Source organism: Aphelocoma coerulescens, chromosome 6 (genome assembly GCF_041296385.1).
Source record: "Aphelocoma coerulescens isolate FSJ_1873_10779 chromosome 6, UR_Acoe_1.0, whole genome shotgun sequence".
In the NCBI taxonomy this organism is placed as follows: Eukaryota; Metazoa; Chordata; class Aves; order Passeriformes; family Corvidae; genus Aphelocoma; species Aphelocoma coerulescens.
In genome coordinates this window covers 21,281,515-21,301,602 of record NC_091020.1, presented here as the reverse complement: position 1 = coordinate 21,301,602, position 20,088 = coordinate 21,281,515, and the positions used below count along the sequence as shown (strand labels likewise).

Here is a 20,088-nt window from a genome sequence, read left to right as displayed (position 1 = left end):
TTTTAATTACTAATTAATTACCAATTACTCATGTGAACTACCCAAGTCCTAACTTTGTGCTATTACAGCATGATTAATATGCATGACAAATTGAGGCACACAACAATCCACTCTGTCACCTTCTTCCTAACGGGATTGAGAATAGTTAGGCAGCAAATGTTGCCCATCCTGGGATTTTATCAAGGACATAATCGATCACAGAATTCCAAGCTGTCTCAGGCACCTTCTTGTAAGGGAAATAGAACTACAGCTTTCTCAAGCTGTGTGCCTACTTCTAAACATGAGTTGAAGACTCTTGTACAGCCAGTGAGACATCAGGCAAACCTTTTCCTAAAGTGTCATTATGTTAGAAACCCTAATTTAAAAATATTTGCTATTAAGTATTTGATCATCTGCGAAATTACCAAAGGCTGCATATATGCAACTGAACAGGCAGGAAACAGCAGACAGTAGCAAGACAAAGACCACTTGTAACATTAAGTTCCACTTAGAGGAAGGAAGGGCAGAAGCAGAGCAAAAAAAATCCTAGTCCAAAATTATGTTTAAATTAGAAGCAACTCTTCAGATCAATTATATGCAAGTAATTTCATTTCAGATTAAATTTTATAAACAAAGGAATTTTTCCAGTTGCAAATACTGAATCATCCCATGTATGAAAAAAACCTCAATTTAATAAAAAATTCAGAATTAATTTATTAAATATATTGCTTCATGTGATAATATATTAAAATAGTAACGGAATCACACTGGGCATACTTCCATCTTTTATTACATAAGGGGCTTAAAGGCATACAGGATATGAGGAAAAGAATAACTAACTGTATATGTATAAAGTGCCTGAATACTTATGTTAAATTCTTTAAAATAACCAGAATAAAAAATTCTTCCCCTTAGATAAGAAGAGGCCATAAGCAGTTGTGTTGTCAGGTAGGTGTTATGCATTCAAATTACTGCTGCACATTTGCATTTAATTAAAATAATTCAGAAATCACTTACAAGATACACAAGTACAAGTGTGAACAGCCAATTAACCAAAAGGAAACCTTTATGCAGAAATTGAAAACCATATTCATGGGAGCAAGAAAAGCACTCTCCTTTTACATCATAAGAGCTAAACTGATTAGCACGTGGCAAATTTAGTAAAGATTGCTCCAGACAGGAAAAATGTCTTGAGATAAAAGCCTACCTGATTTGCAGAATTCTCCTTTTTTTTTTTTTTCCCCACAAGGTAATAAAAACTGACAGGCATCTTAAGAAAATGCTGCTACAAGGAAAGAACCAGGATGTTCAGCCACTTATGTATATTCAGGGAAACTGTAAGAAGGTCAGCATGAATACCTTGGACAACAAATGTCTAGAAAAAATTCTAGCAAGGCTGATAAAAAAGTTATAAAACAGCCAAAGAAGTCAGAAGAAAATAATGTAGCCTCCATAACTGGTCTTCCCATTCACAGAAAAAATCAGGTAAACAAGGGTAAACAGAGAAGACAGATAAACAGTAAGAGAAAGCAGTATCATCTATCCAACTCACTAACAGACCAGGTGCATGGCAACATGTAATCAAAAGGAGCCAGAGTCAGTAAGGCAGTCAGTGGAACCACTAAAGCTAGTCCAGCTAACAATGTCAGTACTATATGTATCTGACCAGCAAAATAAAAATGAAAGAACTGCAATAGCTGAAGCAGGATATGAAACTATAGATGACAAACACTGTTTCTAGTTTTTATGACTGAAATTCAAGGATTTCTTCTCTTTTGAAATACAGTGCAGAAATAATGTAGCATTATGCTTTACTGATGAAATACCCTGGAAAAGATGATTCCTGGGTCTTGAAAGACTAGGATATGCTGATCTAATGAGGACTTCCACAGAGCGTTTCACATGGTGCTACAGGCAAAGTAACCACATAAATGGGGAAAAAAAACCAAATCAGTGCAATTGAGATAAGAAAGAAAATGGTAAAATGGGAAAGACCTGCTAATGCTCAACAGAATCTGCTAAAGGAAAGTGAATAATGCAGTTTCTTAAAGGCAAATCTTGAGATCAGTTTTGTTGAGATCACTTGAGATACTTGAAATGAGTAATGTTGGTTATTAAAGTAAAAAAAATAATAATACTTAAAAGATATCATCAACCCAGAGGAGATAAGCTCATCACACAAAAAGAACTGAAAAACTGCAGCACAGCAGACTGATATTTAATAGCACTAACTACAAGGTCATGACCTCAAGGAGTCAATCTTCCATATAAACTGGAACCTCATCAACCAGAAAGAGTAACACAAAAAGGAGAAATACAAGATTTTTTTAGTCGATTTCTAGACAATTACAAATGTTATGTGTGAAAAGGTAACAAAATTATAGGTTGTATGAAAAACCATGCATCTCATATGGTTGCCACATGCATCTTTGCACACCTGTATTCATAAAAAAAGCTATTTTCACTGTATTTGTTCTTTTAAATTAATTCTCCTAGCGCTACATGTCTAGTGGAGTCAAGGACTGAGCTATATTTTGAGACATTCACCAGTTCAAGTTTATATTCAAACAAGGCTACTGTGCAAGTGAAATAGCATAAAAACTTTCCAGTTTCTATACAAAGTGAAGCCTTTCAAAAAACCTCTAAAATTTACTACAATCAATTTTCAATTCGTTTTGAATGGCATACACAACATCGGGTACTTCTCCCTTGCCTAGCAAGAAAAAACTCTTATATAGGTAATCTACTACTTTGTAAAACCATGTCAGAAGAGGGTGTTCCTGTTTAGACAAAGGAGGTAAGACTGTCTGCAGAAACTTGCATCAAAACATCACTCGTAAAATCTGCTGGCAATTATGGCTGATTTTCTTACTCAGAAGTCACAGGTATAGCTTCACTTAGCAGCAGCCAAAAGTAGCAGGAGCCACCCACCTGAGGACCCTTTCCACTAAAAGTTGAATCTGGTCCAAACAGCAAGATTTTATTTGCAGAAATTCTCATCCACGGAAAGTGAATGAGTATATTGTCATGTTGTATTGCCACATTTGAAAATGCCACAGCTTCCCCTTCATTCTGTACTATAAAAGTCCTACTTTTTCTTGTTCCTGATTTTTGTTTCCTCTACTCTCTTGTTCTGTCTTAGTCTTCCTGCTGCACAGTCAGCTGCTACTTCAGGCTTTGTGAGTTTTAAGAAAAACCCTTTCAGTTACTCTGAGAGGTCTCTCTGTTCTCTTTTTTTTTTTTTTCCCCAATTGTCACAGGAAGAAACAATATGATCCTGGAAAGAATACATGAGCAAGATAATTATTTAGTGAGGTGAAATAATTAGGTCAAACTGTTGTGGGCATCATGATTTAAAACTAAAAGGTATCTTTATAAGTAGTTTAAAAAAATTTCAAACCCACAAAGTGTGCTATAAACATTTTACACACTTGGTTATTACACACCTTAATGCTTACTAAGGGCACCAATAGATCATATTAGATTTGGTTATAAGCCATCTGTTAACATGCTAACAATCAGTTAATACATTAGTAATTTGGTAACCCTTTACAAATTTAGAGGTCACATAGTAAATGGGTGTAACACTAGCTACTTCCATGTTAATTCATTAATGCTTTTAATACATCTCTTTCACAAAGCAAGATACTTCAGCAGAACGAAGCAGCAACTTTCGACAAGGAATTAGGAATTTTCATTTAATCCAAAACAATATTTAACCATTCAAGTGTTTTAAAACAAAATGTTCTGTTTTATTTCAGCAATTTCCGTAAGAAGGTACAATTCCAAAGGTTTTCTGTAGGAAATGAGTCTTACCTGCAAAAAAGAGCCTTTACCACTCAGAGAATAAAACCCAGAGAGCTTTGGTGGGTGAATTTCTTTGTTGTCTGACATTTCTCATTAAAAGATCAGCTTTAAGTTAACTACAGCGTTGCCAAAAATAACTTTTTGGGATGAATCTTTTTAAGATGAGCACCTTCACAATAATTCTTCTATGTAGGAAAGATGAATTTCACCAGAACATCCACTTATGATTATGACATAAAACAAAACCATATTAAAAATGCCCATGATTAAGCCATAATGCTTTCCTCATTTTCATCAGAAGTGGTTTTTTGTCAATTTGTGTGAAAATCCACCCCAAGTCACACATTCTGGAAGCTTGGTTTGGGCATGGGGAAAGAAAACCAGTTCTGCATGTTCACACTAAGTTATCACTTGGTTAAAATGTCTAAATTTCTAGAATTTGGAACTTCTAGCCAGTATTTCTGGAAATTCCATTCTCCCTGAATTTGTTTCAACCTATTTAAAACCCCTCATGCTATTAATTTTGCACAGGACTAAGTGAACATGATTCAGCTTATGACTAAAGGGATTTATTGGGCCTTCCTCTGTAACCTGAACCTTTGACACAGAATGTGGAATAGGGGAGGCCAACTCAAACGAAAAGCCTCATTAAAAAAAAAATCCAAAATCAGGAACAGGAAGAAATAGAAGGGATGTTTGAAAGCAGTTGAACAGTTCAAGGGTGGATAAAACAAAGAAAAGGGGCCATGTCCACTGAAACCCATTGACAGTTGGTGCTCTGTACACATAACTTTCATTAACTTTGTTAAACCAAGAACAAAGAACTGTAGACTTGATCAAAAGCCTCTTCACTTGGGTGATGAATCATGTGAAGTTTATCACCCTAACATGGATCAGAATCTGTAGTTTTGCTAAACTAGTTTATTTAGACTTTAGGAATTTAAAAGAAATCTGCTGCAAATTCTTGCAAATTTTGCAAAGCTATCCAGAAAAAAAAGAATTAGGAAAAGCAGGAGTAAGACTTCTCCAGAATCTGGAAGATGTACAGAGAACAACATACACAGTTGAAGAAAAAATGGGTATCAATTAAAGAAATTAAATATTTTGCTTCTTTTCTCTTCCCTGATGAAAATTTCTTAATTCTGAGTAATTGGTATGTAACGCAAACTAAAAGTTTTCACGGGAAACAATTTGTTTTCTTCACTTTTTCATGCCTAATTCACACAAACAGCAAACTTAAGAGACTGCAGTGGATGTTCTGTTTTCAAAGACCTGTTTTCTAAGTATTTCAGAAAAAAACTACAAATGTTTAGTTTTCTCAGATAGCATTGAGAAGAAAATTAATTTCCCAAACTCTGTGCCTCTAATTTACCTCTGTAGAATGGAGTTCACATCACCCCTTCTAATACTGTTGTGACAAAGCAGATCAATATCTATCCTGATTGGCACAGTGCTTCTCTCCTATAAGATATTAGAAAAATTGAAGATTTTACCTCTGGAATGAGCTTGAGAAACATACAGTAAAGGGACAGAGCCATTTGTCCCCAACAAGGAGGGAAAGGAAGGCATCAATGAATTGTGATTTACAAATGCTACTCATAGCTTGTAGGAAAAGACAGCATCATATAACTGAAACTTATGAAAATGAAAATGTTGACCAAGTCTGAACAAACACAAGCAAAGTTTCTGTGATCTTTCACAATCTGCATTTTTAAAATTCTAAAATTTACATGTAATAATAAAAAGATTACACAAATTAAGATCTAATTCTATATACAAAAAATTTACCTTCTTCTAACTACTGAGACAACTGCTTAGTATCAGTATGTGCAGCATTCTAACAATTGCTTAAAAGCAATGCTTTTCTGAAACACGGAAAAACTAAATTTAAAAAAATAATGAAACAAAACATGGCAATGGTACCCTAAATTTAGGTACAGAATGTATAAAATAGCACAATAGACTAAAACCTGCAAAGTCTAGAATAGAAGCAAAATTCAGGTGTGTACTGTTTAAGATCCCTTTCAAACTTTGAACTAAACAGTGCTATATTTTAGCTTCCCCTTAGTATAGGTCTGCTAGGAATTACTCACGAGTGACCTTAATAATGAAAGGAGAGCTATTTTACCGACTGCTAACAATTGGAAATATTCATCATTCACTCAGTAAACTCTCTTTTTTCCCCTTGAAAACCACTGGAACCTGAAAACACTGCTTTTCCAGGTCTCTCTTCCTCTTACATTCATTCACAAAAGCAGCCTAGGCAAAATGATGAAAACTAGGAGAGATGATCCTAGAAGGGAAATAGCAAAATGAACTGCCATGCCCTTCACCTTCCCTTCTACCATTCCTCCCAAAGACAGATAAGTCCTTTATCGAATCTTTAAAATGGAATTATTGATTCATCGTTTGATATTAATACCTTTAATGTTTTTAAGGAAGTCCTGTCTATGTACGGAGTTGATCAGAGTATCAGCTGCCTACTGAACTCAGACCTTTGCTCTGCCTTCACTAACTGACAGCTAAACAATGATTGGTTACTTAAAATCAAAACTCTAATCAATAAGCAATTAGTGTTCAATCATCATACTTTGAATATGAAACAGCCATGTGCTTTTTTTCCTGTACTGTTACTATGTTTTAGTTAATTTGAAAATGCAGACGTTTAGAATTCAATCAAATTTAAAATCTAACAAAAAATTGTAAAATACCTCACAACTAATAAACTAGAACATCATGTGTTACTTGTACCTGTTACACTGGAAGACTACTGAGATACCACAATATGTGCTCCCACATTTTAGTATTCAGAATCCAGCTACAAATAGTGCTAGTTAATAGTACCAACAGAAGCATGTAAGAAAGATGGAGGGGGGGAAAAAAGCAGACCTAGGTACTTTCGTTTTTTTTTTTTTCTGTCCACAAAGTTGCAGGCTGTCAGGACGTGCATCATGCACACAAGAAAAATTAAGATTGGACTACATGCTAAGAAATAGTTTTTAAGGTAACAGTAACATTACTAAGTGGGGCTACCTATTAAATTGACAAGAAGTTAGAGCCCAGAATGCCAGATTTATACTAAAGAAATACAGTGTTTTAAAAATTAATCTTTAAATAGACTTACTGCATGCAACTATTTCTGACTTAAAAAAATCCCTCTAGATTTAAAAAAAGTTTTTAAAATTGGTCACCAGAGTGTATTAGCCAGTAAAACTCCTTTACTCATAAATACAAAACTTTGTTACGCTAGTGAGTGTTCCAATACTTGAACTCCGTATTTATACATATATTCACACTTAAATTTAAACACAAACTCACTGCATGTTAGAATTGGCATTTTGTTTAAGTATGAAATATTGAAGTTTTATAAAATTTTTATATTTAGCTTATAATTTTATCTGGTCCAGTCTAATTCCAACTGAAAACAATGAGGAAAAAAAGGCCACACCAAAACACTTCCCCCAAAAAAATTCTTTCTCAGTCTCCCTGCAAAAGATAGCACGTTAAAACTATCTTTATACACAATAAACATCACCTTATTTATTCCTGCTATAAAAATATTTATCAGTAAAGCTGCCAAGAATGATTTGATGCATGCCAGAATCTTCAGAGCACAAACTGCAATGCATTTTTTCTTTCCAAAGAACATTACTTGGGAAAACATCAAAACTCAGCACAGTTTCTGGAAAACTGTTACAGTGTTGCTATAATTAAAAATCCACAAGGTAGACATACTTAATTAGAATACTGGTCTGCAAACATTTAATTCCTTCTCCATCTTCCCTGCAAAGAGAATTTCTTATCCTTGCCTCCAAGGGTCTATTTCAGGCATGATCAATCCTCCTAACCCACAAGCTGTGTCCCACTATCTTCACATGGCCAAAAGCCAAAAGAAATACAGTATTTACCTGAGAGGAGTGAAGGGAAAGAGAATAGTGGGAGCAGCTCAGAAGCAAGAGATGACAACAGCTCTCTACAAGCCCCACGACTCTGCTGGAAAATAGAACTGAGCCACTGCCGTGAGAACAGTGTCCCAGGAACAATCAGTTCATGTCAGCCTCAAATGCCAGAGCTGAGGATCACCTAACATACTAGCACAACACGACTGCTTGCCACATGACAGTCAGAGACGCTCCACCTGAACCACTCAGAAGCCAAAGAATATTCAGAAGAACAAACTGGCCATGTTTTTTGTATTTCCAATCTGGCCTAGTTAAACATCTTTTCCCATGATCGTGTCTTCAACTCTTACTTGCTACATTCCATTCCATTCCAGACTGATCACTTCTCTTTTTCCTTTCAACTATCAGCTTTGTATCTCCATGGGTTTTTTTACATTGCAATCAATTTTCCCCAGTAAGTATATGAGTGTGGTCTCCTTCAAAGCATTTTTGCCACTTTTCAACACCAATCACGAGGCAAACACCAGCAGAATTCCTACCAAGTGGTATTTTAAACCTTCTGATGTGTTCTGCAGCACAGTTTCTTGGGACAGACACCAATTGGTTTTGACATACAAGATGCACTAAAGTATTACTCAAATTAAGGGATGAAAATACCTAGCATATTGCTTTATAGCCATGTTCTTAAGAGAAACATTTTCAAGCTGAACATTTTTTCCTAGAACAAGATATATCAATAGCTGAGTATCACCTGTCTTCAAATATTATAACTCAGAATACAGATCTTGGTTATAGATCTTTTCTGATTAAAATTTGTGATCACTGCAAAGACCTGTAAAAATAGCTCTCCCTGATGTTATTTCAAACAGTGAACGTGTTAATAATTTTCTTTTTTCTTAGAAAGCCTCATAATCTTAACATAAAAAAATTGGTTAACATGAAGAACTTGCTAATATGCATAAGTGTGTTGCTAGAAAGTTTACTGGAAGGTATTTCTAAAGTAGCTCAAAACCATGCAGTTATGGAGGGTGGCAGATGCACATGGATAAACCTGCCAGAACTACTTGATAGTGCTGACAAGCAGAACTTAACATATTGCCCAATTTCGGGGTGGGGGGAAAAAGAAAAAAGACAACCAGAACCTTGGCAGCAAATATCAAACTCTTAGACTAATTTGAATTTCATTTTTATCAGTGAAACTAAACAGTTGCCTTCTACCAATAGTATGGTTTCAAGATGTCTTTGGCATTTTGTTAAGTATAGCAGCAATCAACATTAACCTAGATTACAATTTTTAATAAGCAAAATTCAGCAGCTTGTACAAAAAAAAAAAAAAAAAAAAAAAAAAAAGGAGCCTAATAGAAAAAAAAAGTTTTCTGTGTCTCTGAAATCAGACTGCTATACCAGCTGGTGCTGAGAACAGCCTAAGCATTTGCTTTCAGTTGAACGTGAAGATACCAGGTTAAATTCGCAGAGAAGAAAACAAGCTTCCAAATTCACATATTGGCTAATACTTTAGCTTTTTGAAAGATTAATTTCAAAATCAAAAGAACTTTTCTTTAAGAGCAGTTAGCTACTTTTTTTCCTAGTGATGAGTAAATATGTGCCAGTTTAATTTGTAAGAATTTACAGTCACAATAATAAAGTTCTGTATTCACTAAAGATGTATCTCACTAACCAAACCACAGAAATAAGACCATTTACTGTTGTTTTCACTACTAATTCAAATATACCAAAATTTGTAATGTCTTACATGTAGACCATTAAGAATACTTGTAAATCGAAACACATTTCCCACTCCTAAAAAATGACTGGGAGCTATTAGCTTTTGTGGTGCTGTGCTCTGTGCAACATAGTATTTACAGCAGGCATATTGTGTCTAAAGTGTAATCTTCCTCCAGCCTTCAGTGCTTCAGAGACATTAACCAGCAGCTCACCAGAAGCCACTCCACCTTCATTTAGGGCAACCAATAAAAAAATTGTAACTCTCCCTTTAAACAGAATGAAGCAGCAAAATGAAATTTCAGGGCTGACTATAAGATGTCCTCTTTGAATGGGACTGGAAACTGCATATATTTTACTTCAACAGTCTCCTAAAATAATGGGGGTGGGGGTGCATTTGTTTGATTTTTTTTTTACTGTGTTTCTTAAACTGTCAATCTAAATGCTATTCTTACCAAACTGATAAGTTAAAAATGTTTGAGAGATCATACTTCCTTGAGGAAACAGCTACCTAAAGAGCAAGCATATATGAATGATTTAACTGTATTTCAAAGGAGAAAATTTTGACTTGTCTGACACCAAAACAGCTAACCTAGAAAAAGTCTAAGATTCACTTCACCTAGTATAGATATAACTGCAAGTGCAAGCACTGCTTTTTTTCAACTTAAAATGGATTTCACACCATGACAGGTTTCATTCTGCATTAAAATTGCAAATCTTCCATTTGGCCCAGTTTCAGCTGCAATTGATCTGCTTTGTCGTCATAGATTTAAAAAAAAAAACAGTGAAGGGCACTGCAGCTTTAAATATTTCAGAGCTATGTAGCTAGTAAATAGACTCCATTGCAATATGGCTCTGAAGGTCGTGTCCTATTGTCTCTTTTCTCTGCAAATATTCTGAACAACATAAAATGGTTCATTTTATACAATACCTCCCTGCCATTTCTAAATCATGTCAATTGTATTAGGCATTTCCTTACTGGAAAGGACAGATACGCCACTCTTTCCATACACACCCACGCTGCTTCGAGATGTATTCAAAACGTCCACTGTGAATATAACAGCAGGGTGTACATATTAGATGTACACAGCTTTTCTTACCTTATGCAAACAGACTCCCCGTTAAATCCTACCACAGCACGAGGACAATTAGTTATTGCAATGGTGATAAAATAATTAACTGAATTTTTTGGTCAAGAAGCACCTTTGGTTAAAATTAACAGCCCAGTTAGAAAACTGAAGCCAGCAATTTCAACATCTCAGCTTTCTCACATATGGGAGAATACGAAAAAAATTCTAACACAGCACCAAGGGAACATAGTCTGACGAACCTGTTTTTCATGAAGGCTACTACCTTTCAGATGCTAAAAAAAGAGCAAAAAACAACAACAAAAAAGCCCCATATGCCACACTTAACAATAACTTACAAGAAAAATGGGATTTTAAACCTTAAGCTAGTATTGGAAATCTTTGTGTAGGCACTCCCTAGGTTCAACCCCATTTGTTTTCATATAAGGTGACTATTTGATGCAAATATGAATTATGGAGATGCCACTCAGAACAGTAACATGAAACACAGCCCTACAAAAGATACAAATTTGTGATAGCTGTCACCACGCAGGAGGTGCATGTAGTCATTTACCTGAAAAGGCAACAGATTGTTGCCATTGTCCGTCCTGAATGCGTTGTCTTCCATCCAGGATTTGGGGGTTAAGGGTGCAGCCCGTGGGAACTTCGGAGGGGCAATGACATTGCTGGAGAAGGGTTTTTTAAGGGGTGAAATGGGGTTGAGGGGGGAGGGTACGCCGACTCCCACTCCCACGCCAACCCCCACTCCAACTGCCCTTCGAGGGTCCCTACCAGCCTGCAGCCCACCCCAAGGGTTGGAAGGTGTACTCCAAGCCGCGTTTTGATGGTTATTCCAGCTGGAGGAGGAAGAAGAGGAGGCAGAGGAGGAAGACGGTTTGCTGGTCATGATGGGTTGATGGCTGTAAGCAGCATTTCTCTGGGCGAAAGGTGCCTGATTAGGACTTACAGGTGACCTCCGCTGCTGCTGCTGCTGCTGCTGAGCTTGCTGCTGCTGCTGCTGATGTTGGTGGTGTTGAGTCTGAGCTAGGCCAATCTGAGGTGAGAAAGTGCCACCAAATACAGGGTTGACATGGTGTGGAAAATTCTGGAAAAGCATTGTCCCATTGACTGGAGTAATCCCTTGGAAAAAGCTATCATCCACCGTGTTTGTGGTCCCTGTAGACCAGGTGCTGCCAAACGAGGGAGACAAGGAGGTGCCGGCTGCAGGTTCTTGTTGAGGCTGGTGAAAGCTCAAGCCAGGCAAAATGGGAGACTCCATCTGCATCTTCTCCTTGCTATTTTGGGAAGGAGCCGATGTGCCGATACTAGTCACTGAACTGTTGTCTTCTGGTTTGGGTGTCTCCGACGAGATGGGTGTAGAGGGGGCTTCTGCTGAGTTTGGATCTTGCTGCTGCTGCTGCTGCCGCTGCTGCTGGGGCTGGGCTTTGCTTTTGTCCATCAGTAAATCATCCTGCATGGTTTGCGCAGCTGAAACAGTAGGGGAAAAAACCACAAAGACAGATTATTAACATTGTCATTCATACCACAAACCAGTCTGTTTTAAGCACTTGCCAGCCAAAAATCTCGTCCTATTGCTAGTACTATGCTACAGCATATTGCAAGGCAAAGCCGTAATCTTCCCCCTCCCCCATTCAGGAATATGTAACCTTTGATCGTGCTAGATTGCCTTTAAAATATTTTTTAAGATGCTTCACCCTTTTTGATGCCTTGTTTCCCTTCAGTCTAAATGAGAGATGTGCTTATAGGGCAGAGATATACAGCAATTTCGCCACGTCTCTTTTCTCTTACACCGGAACTCAGAGCTCTCACCCTGCAATGAGAAACTGATTCTGGTTCCTGTTTTTCCAAGCACCCTCCTCCTCCACCTCCTCCCCCTGGTTATTTGCATACGTCAATAAATACTGCTGCGTCCTTCAGCAAGGTTAAAAAGACACCAGTCTTCGCTCTTCTCCACCCCCTTTTCTATTAGGGGACCTTTAAAGGAGCCGGGTACCGATTTTCCTTAATTAACAAGCAAGCTTCCAGCGACTGAGGTTTATCAGGGAGAAGGCGCACACGGACGCTCGCACTGATACGGGAGCGGCTCCTCGCTGCACAATCGTTTCCTGCCCGTCCCTGCGCCCAGCCCGCGCCGGCTCCGGGCAGCGGAGGCGATGGCACAGCCGGCAAGGGGGGCCGGGGGGGCGGAGACACTTCGTGTACAAAGCCACCGATGGGTGTTAGATTTGCCTTCGGTGACCTTACGATCTCTCCGCGTAAAATGCTATTTTACATCAAAGCAGTCCTTTACTTGAAGGTACAGCTATCTACTCGCTCTATTTATACACATACCCGCTCTATTTATACACATACATATGAAATCATCGGTAATTTGTTCATTAGAAAAACGTAAGGTCAAAATCAGCAGACCGGGGAGGTATTACTAGACTATGATCTTTCTGATGCTTTCAAATGAAATATAAAACCAGGGGAAGTCGAAATACTTACAATATAGACATGCTGCATATTAAAAAACATCTTTATATGCACGAGACAAAGACGAGTGATGCAAATTATTTGCTAAATCAATACATAAGTTTAAACTTTAGAAAGGAAATGTATGTGGAATGGTTGAGGCTTATATCTGCTAGAAAAGGTGCTTCATATGAAACAGGGCAGATCATATGATTTTATTATTATTTTGAGACCCAGTAGTAGTAATACAATACAGACATCAATGAACAGCAATTGTATGAAATCACAGCAGGAACCTCCACATTTTGCAGGCTTTTAGTCAATTGAAGAGATCATTCTAAATCTCAAAAGTATTTTAAATGAGCCCCAAATCACTTATATTAATTAACTATGTCAAAGATGGCCATCACTGAATACCTAACTGCGTTTCTATTCAGTTAATCATATGACATTTACATGCCTGAGACTGCATTTTTTTAGGATTGTTTTTGTAATGTAACAATGTAAAGCCAATCAATTAACTGTTTCGGAAAGGTGGCAAAGTGTGAAACTGTCGACACTGTCCTTTCTGACATCAGAGGGTCCAGGTGTATCTTACATTTTTTGTTCTTTTAAATATCTTCTGAGACATGCACATACATTTTAGTTAAAATGGATGTCAGGAGAGGTTTCTGCTGTCAAGTAAGTTACTGCTTATGCTCCCCCTTATTTTCCAGTTCAACATGTAAAGCGAGCAGCAAGGCTTCCTGAGCAGACCATGCTGTGAGACAACATTAAGCTCCTAAGGACGGGGTAAACCATTGCATCTGTTCCAGGCAGCGCTGCTGCTGCTGCTGGGAGGACAGAAAACCTTGCAAGGCATTTGAAAGCAATACTGCAGTAAACCACAATATACCAAGCTCTGTCTGTGTAACTTTCCATTAGCTTCACTTCTACCCGCATCGCTATTACTCCTAAGGCTACATAAAACTACTGATGACTCCACATCAGAGGGAGAAAAGGATCATGTGTATCCCTCTCCCCTGGTTCTGAGCTATCAGTATAAAAATACTTTTAGAGAGAAAAACATAGCAGCTGAAATGTTAAAATTCTGTCGTCAATAAAGTTATATTTAAATTAGTTAGTCACCCGGTTATCTATAGTGGCTAGCACAGCAGTTGCTTCAAATATGTACCTTGACTTAGGCTAGCTGGGTTTGAACTTTATCCTAAGGACTGTGATTCACATTCCCTTCCATATTGTTTCTTAAAGGCAAAAATCACTGCACAGCTCAACCCTTCTGTCAAGGTCAAGACCTTCCTTTAATGAATGAAGCCAGTCCAAATGAAAAAATACTGGTTAATAAATGACTTTGAAAGACAGGCCAGCCAATGTCTAATGTTGGACTAGTATGCAGTACTCTTTGGTTATTTGCTGGTATAAGTATTTTTACCAATTTACAATCCACTACAGGAAATCTATAACCCCATAGCAATACCAGCTCCATTTGCATGCAGAAACCCACGCAGCCAACACAGAAATGTTCAAGGAACAGTTACCTTTGGATTTTCTGTATTTAAAGATCAACAAAAGGAGAGTATATTTATTTTCTTCTTTCAGGTTTGGTATATGACAAATAGTCGACCAGTCTGGCAAGAGCACTTTGACAAGTGGAAGCTTTCAGCGCATGCTCTCCCAAGGAATCATGGGGTTTGAAGTCTTACCTATAGATAGCATTTCACTGCCGCTTTCTGAAAGGAGGAGAGCTCGAAAGGGGAAAAAAAAAGTGCACACTCCCTCTTCCCAGAGAAAACTGCTGCAATCTGAATCATCAGCTCTGAGAAAATATCTGTCAGACTGAGCTGAAAGTGACTAACTAAATACGAGCTTTCAAACAGTTTAATTTAGAAGCCCAGATCAAATAGCTACCTATTCAGAACAACTGCTAGACAAATAAATAGTTACAGTACTTCCAAACTTCCCTTACAAACTCTTAGCATAAGAAATTAATTATAAGCTCATACCAGCTACAAAATTTACAGTTAATACAAAGGAAATTGTGTCACTCTGCTTAGCTGAAGAATATATTAACTAATCACGTGTCATAATATAATCTCTAAATATATTCTGAAACTCAAACACAAATAGGTCGAGTATGAAAATTTAAAAACAAATCAAAATCAGCACACAGGTGAAAAGTTGTACTATCTGAATAGTTTCCAATTTTCAAATTACAACTTTTTCATTACTAAGCTGTTACTACACTGAAAGTTCTACCAAAATAATAATAAGCTGTTCAGAAAAAAATCAGGAAAAAAAAGGTGTGAATGTTACTATTTAACATCCCATTTAACATCTATTCTGTACACCGTGGTGTCACACTTCACCTCCCTCCCTTTCACTACCCACCATCTACATCTCTCCAGCCTCCACATCAATATACAGCCTGACACAAGTTCCTCTCATAAGATATTAATATTGTGATCATTAATATAGGTCAGGTAAAGTTTTCAGAATTTCATTCACTGGCACTTGGTGTTCTGTTTTGCACTAGTCCATGAATTATTCTGCATATTTATTCTGGGTAATTCATAATACTAATTATTCAGACCAAATAGTAATGCTCATATGGAAATACATAGTTGAACTCAGAAGTGTGAAAATAACAGTGTTTTATAAAAGTGCAGGCTGATTTTCCAAGGATGAAATATGCATAGCTTTGTGCACGAAAGAGAGATGACTAAAGCTGAGAAAGATAAATTAGGGCAGCTGAAAGAGAGTTGTTCTAACACTTACGTCTCTGCTTTCTGCACTCTGTTTATGTTGGACTGTATGGTCTGCCTGCCCTAAATCAACGCTGTAATTAAGAGTTTCTCAACACTTGCTCTAACCTGTTTGTGCTACTCTGAATCATTAAAAGCAGCCAAACTGCTTTCTTACAGCAATTGAAAACACTTAATTTTATGAACCATCCCATCTATCACAGGGCTGGCTCTAGGCATTCTATGCTCCTCCTTTATGTCCCTATTTACTTGTGGGTTATTGCTTTTCAGATTATTTGAGGAGTCACATGCAAGGGACCACACTGTTTCTGTCAGTTCTTCCCAGGGGACAGTTTCACTTGGTAGATCAATCATTAGGATAAGGAAAAGCACTCCAGAACCAAAGAAAATCAAGATGTAAAGGCAGTTTTTGATCAACTAGCCACTAGCAGAAAACAATTATTTTTTGTTTCTAGCAACCAACTTTCTCGTAACTGGAAATTAAAAGATAGTAACGACAGCTGAATCAGACCACACGAGCTTAATGCAATCTGATATATGAATTGCTTGACCTGGGCCAGTTCCAAAGAAACAAATGTAAGAAAGGCCCAAATAAGCCAAGTTAATTCCATTAACATTCTATTAAGTGTATTTTTATTTTAAGAAATTCATTATGAAGCAATTTACGCCTCTTTAAGCCTCATATGACTAACAAACCATACTAGTCTTTTTGACAGAAAGTGACTATTCCAACTAGCTTGAAGGTTAAAATGAAGTGTTATGCTACTGAAAAAAACCCAAGTTTTATTGTAGAAACATGCTTTTCAGCTTAATCAGTTTCATTTTAGCCTAATTGAGGGCTACTTATCTTTTAAAAAATGGAACCAAGTAGATGAAAAATGCCTGATTTTATAATTTAATTTTACATATTACTATCATAACCCTTAGCATTTAGATTTGCCAAAATAGAGTACTCCTATATTACTGGGTTAGTTAGCTTTGTTGAAAACAGTGAATAATTTCAATAGTTTTAATACTGTCAGGTCAGAGGAACTGTATTAAGGTACAGTTCCTTCATTATTTCCACAGCTCCTTTATTATTTGTCTTCTTTTCCTCTTTTTCAGGCCTCACTGAAATAGTCATATATGTATATTTAATCTACCTCCATGTAATTCTTTCAGTAATTGCTTGTCAACTTCTTTATTAAGCTTAAATCTGTATAAATTTTTTATCAAACCATTTAGTATTTTAAAGGTTGATATTTTACAGTAAATCTGATAGCCAATTTTAGGGCTCAATTTTAAGCCCGAAATAGCTTATATTGCTTTTGGTGATTTTCATTAAGTTCTGTACTTGCCTTCAAATGTGCAGTTTTACTTAATTCAAAATGGCTGCTACCTCCAGTCAGTGTCCGGGAGCTGAGCTCTGGCAAACCTCCAGGAAGAGCAGCCACTTTCCCTCACTTTGCACTGGCCAAACCGAGCCTGCTCCCAGGAGAGTTCTCTCTCGGCTCACATGTAGCTACTTACTACCAGGGGCAGGTAAGGGATGACAGAGTGAGGCAGAGTGCAGTGAACATCAGAGAAACAGAAGGAAGAAACAAAGAAGGATCTATTAAGGATCTATTAAGATGACATAGAAAGCAGTAGTTTAAAAATGAAAAAAAAGGCAAGAGGCAATCTGAGATTTATAGTGGAAATTGCCAATGCAAAGAAGGAAGCATAAAGAACAAAACGTGGAAAGAAAATGAGGAGAAAAGGGGGATGAGGGAGAGTGAAGGAAGAGACTGTAGGGGAGAATAAAACAAGCATTTGAATAGAGCAGCTGCATATCCAGTCTTGTTAAGGAGAATAGAGAAGGATGGAATGACAACTCTTGCTCTGTCTGGGAATAAGGAAGTGGTTTTTTCAAATTTAAAAGCAGTTGGTTATATATGTATTTTAGGATCACGCTTTGATTCTGGAAAGAGCAGATGAAGAACGTATACCCCAAGCTGTCCAGTAGTTTCTACAAATGGGTTTTTGCATTTCAGAATCTTTCAGCTATTCATGGGATGTTAAGGGGTCTGCCATTATATAATGCTTTGGGTTGTAAGGGACCTTTAAAGCTCCTCTAGTCCAACCTCCCTGCAATGAGTAGGGACATCTTCAACCAGATCAGGTTGCTTAACCTGACCTTAAATGCTTCCAGGGATGGGAATCCACCCTCTCTCTGGACAACCTATGCCACCATCAGGGTGCTTTACCACCCTCATAGTAAAAGATTTCTTCCTTACGTTCAATCTAAATCTACCCTCTTAGTTTAAAACCACTAAAGCTTGTTCAATTATGCTTTTATGTATCCTGTTACATTTTTATTTTTCATGATTGGAAAAAAATTAGAATATTTTCTTCATGTAAATATTCTTCACAGCCATTATTAGTCACTATGACCTTTATCATAAATGGCAGGCAACTAGCATATCCTTTCAACTCAAAAGCAAAAATACAGAAATTGCACAAACCACATAGTCCTAGAAATAAAACCAGTTTCCCTATTTCTATTTGTAACACTTGAGAATAAATATAAAAAACCTAAGCTAGGCTAGCCTAGCTGCTCAATGTTCTGGCCAATAGACAATGAGCTTAGTCCAGACCACAAATAGGAACCAGAAACCCTTGATATCTAATACTGCTCTTACATGCCATGGACAGCTGTAATTGGGACACTGTGTATTAGGATCTCTTCCAGGAGGTCATGCCCATGTGGTTTACTCAGGCTACTGTACAACCAACACCTTCAACAGTGGTAGCAACACTGAATTTTATGGTCCCAAGAATAAGTACAAAATAAGTTTTCTGAGACACGATGTCGATACCTTCTTCCTACCTGTTTCTATACATTCCTCCTCTAAGAAACATTTGCATCTCTGTAAATACTTCAGCATTCCTCTTTATGATATTTGTAGCAATTAGAAAATAAACAACACCCTTCCAACTTTTATACATGCCCATACTATTATGCACATAATACTGCTTACAAGTCCAAGTCCAGGTGTTTTATACACATTTTGACACTTTTCTCTCCCCAAAGACTCTCAAAACCAGACTGTATAGTCCCTAGCTAAGATAGCACAGTAAAAGAATCCAGTATATTCCCTAAACTTGCCTTCCTGTTCCACCTGATGTCTATTATCACATACATACAAATACTTGATCTCAACCAAGAACAGCTGTAGGTTGATGCAGCTGCACAGTTGCACCCTGGGCTTGGCCCTGTAATTGCAACCTTGAACAGCAACTGCAGTGTAATTTACACAAGGTAGAGGGACTAGTTTCATATAGCAAAACTTATTACAAGAGCTATTCTTTAAAAATATAACCTGAAAAGGGAAATTAGACGTTGATTTTTACTAATTGATTTTTCCAAGAATCTGTCGTGTCACAACTGGCTCCGAAAAACAGGCTATTGCCTTTGCTGGGGGAGCATGACCTGAGGGCGGGAGACAGACACCCATGGTGGAGAGAACTGGAAAGGCAACTTCTTTCCAGGTGCTATCCACCTCTTTGCTCTATTAAGGCTCTTCAGCGTCTAAATTTCCAGTTTTTCACATTGTGATGGTCTAAGTTGACTTCTGAACATACAACAAACTTTAAAAGCACCTTAGAAGGACTTTTTCCCATTTGGAAGCACACCAACAAACCCAAAAGAGAGTGTTGCCATTACCACCGGCCGTGCCATCCCTCACCCCACTTGCACACAGAAGCCAGCGGTCACCGGGCCTCCATCTAGCACCAAGTGCCACTTACAAGGGCGCCGAGTGCTTGTCCTTGTCAACACCCCCACTGAAAAGGATTAATTTCCCTTCCGCCGTTCTAGCCACGGCCCTTCTGGGCAGCCCGGTCGGGGCTGGCACCTGGCAGGGTCCCCTCCGCCCTGGGGGCAGGTCCTGGGGCCCGGCGGCCAAGCAGAGCCGGGGGCCGCCTGCACCTGTTCGGCAGGGCAGGGAATGGGGGATGCTCCTGCCCGAGGGGGTCCCTGCGGGAGCGGGAGGAGGCAGAACAGGCGGCCCAGGCTCCCTCTCTCTCCCTCTCTCTCTCTCTCTCCCTCCCTCTTTCCTTCCTTCCCTCCCTCCACCCGCCACCCGTGAGGGGTCCCGGCCGGCGGCGGGGAGGGGGGGAGGGGCGCCGGGCGCGGACCTTCCCCCCGCAGACCCCGCTCGGCCACCCCGCCGCGCTCCCGTACCTGCCCCGCGCGCGGAGCCGGGCAGCGACTGCGCGACGGCGGCGAGGAGAGACATGGGCAGGGCAGGGGGAGCGCCCCGCCGGACCTTTAAACCCGCGCCGGCGGCGGGACTACAGCTCCCAGCGGCGGCAGGACTGCGGTGGGACCGCGGCGGGACTAGGACAGGACTA

The 20,088-nt window shown here is 38.5% G+C and overlaps 1 protein-coding gene across 9 annotated transcripts in view; it reads right to left on the bottom strand.

Annotated features, from left to right (window-relative positions):
• Window positions 1-20,001, bottom strand: part of CPEB3 (cytoplasmic polyadenylation element binding protein 3) — a 78,575-nt gene extending 58,574 nt beyond the window's left edge. For 2 of the 9 annotated variants that reach the window (XM_069019718.1, XM_069019724.1), the window contains exons 1-2: window positions 19,919-20,001; window positions 11,052-11,965 (exon numbers count right to left, since the gene is read on the bottom strand). In XM_069019718.1, the coding sequence (XP_068875819.1) occupies window positions 11,052-11,965; window positions 19,919-19,973 (969 nt within the window). In that variant the 5' untranslated portion in view covers window positions 19,974-20,001. Of the gene's footprint in view, window positions 1-7,694; window positions 7,994-11,051; window positions 11,966-12,192; window positions 12,330-12,388; window positions 12,466-14,490; window positions 14,570-19,482; window positions 19,526-19,918 lie in introns of those variants that run through there. The other 7 variants (XM_069019722.1, XM_069019721.1, XM_069019720.1 and 4 more) reach the window with 7 other exon arrangements.
• Window positions 20,002-20,088: the final 87 nt, after the last annotated feature.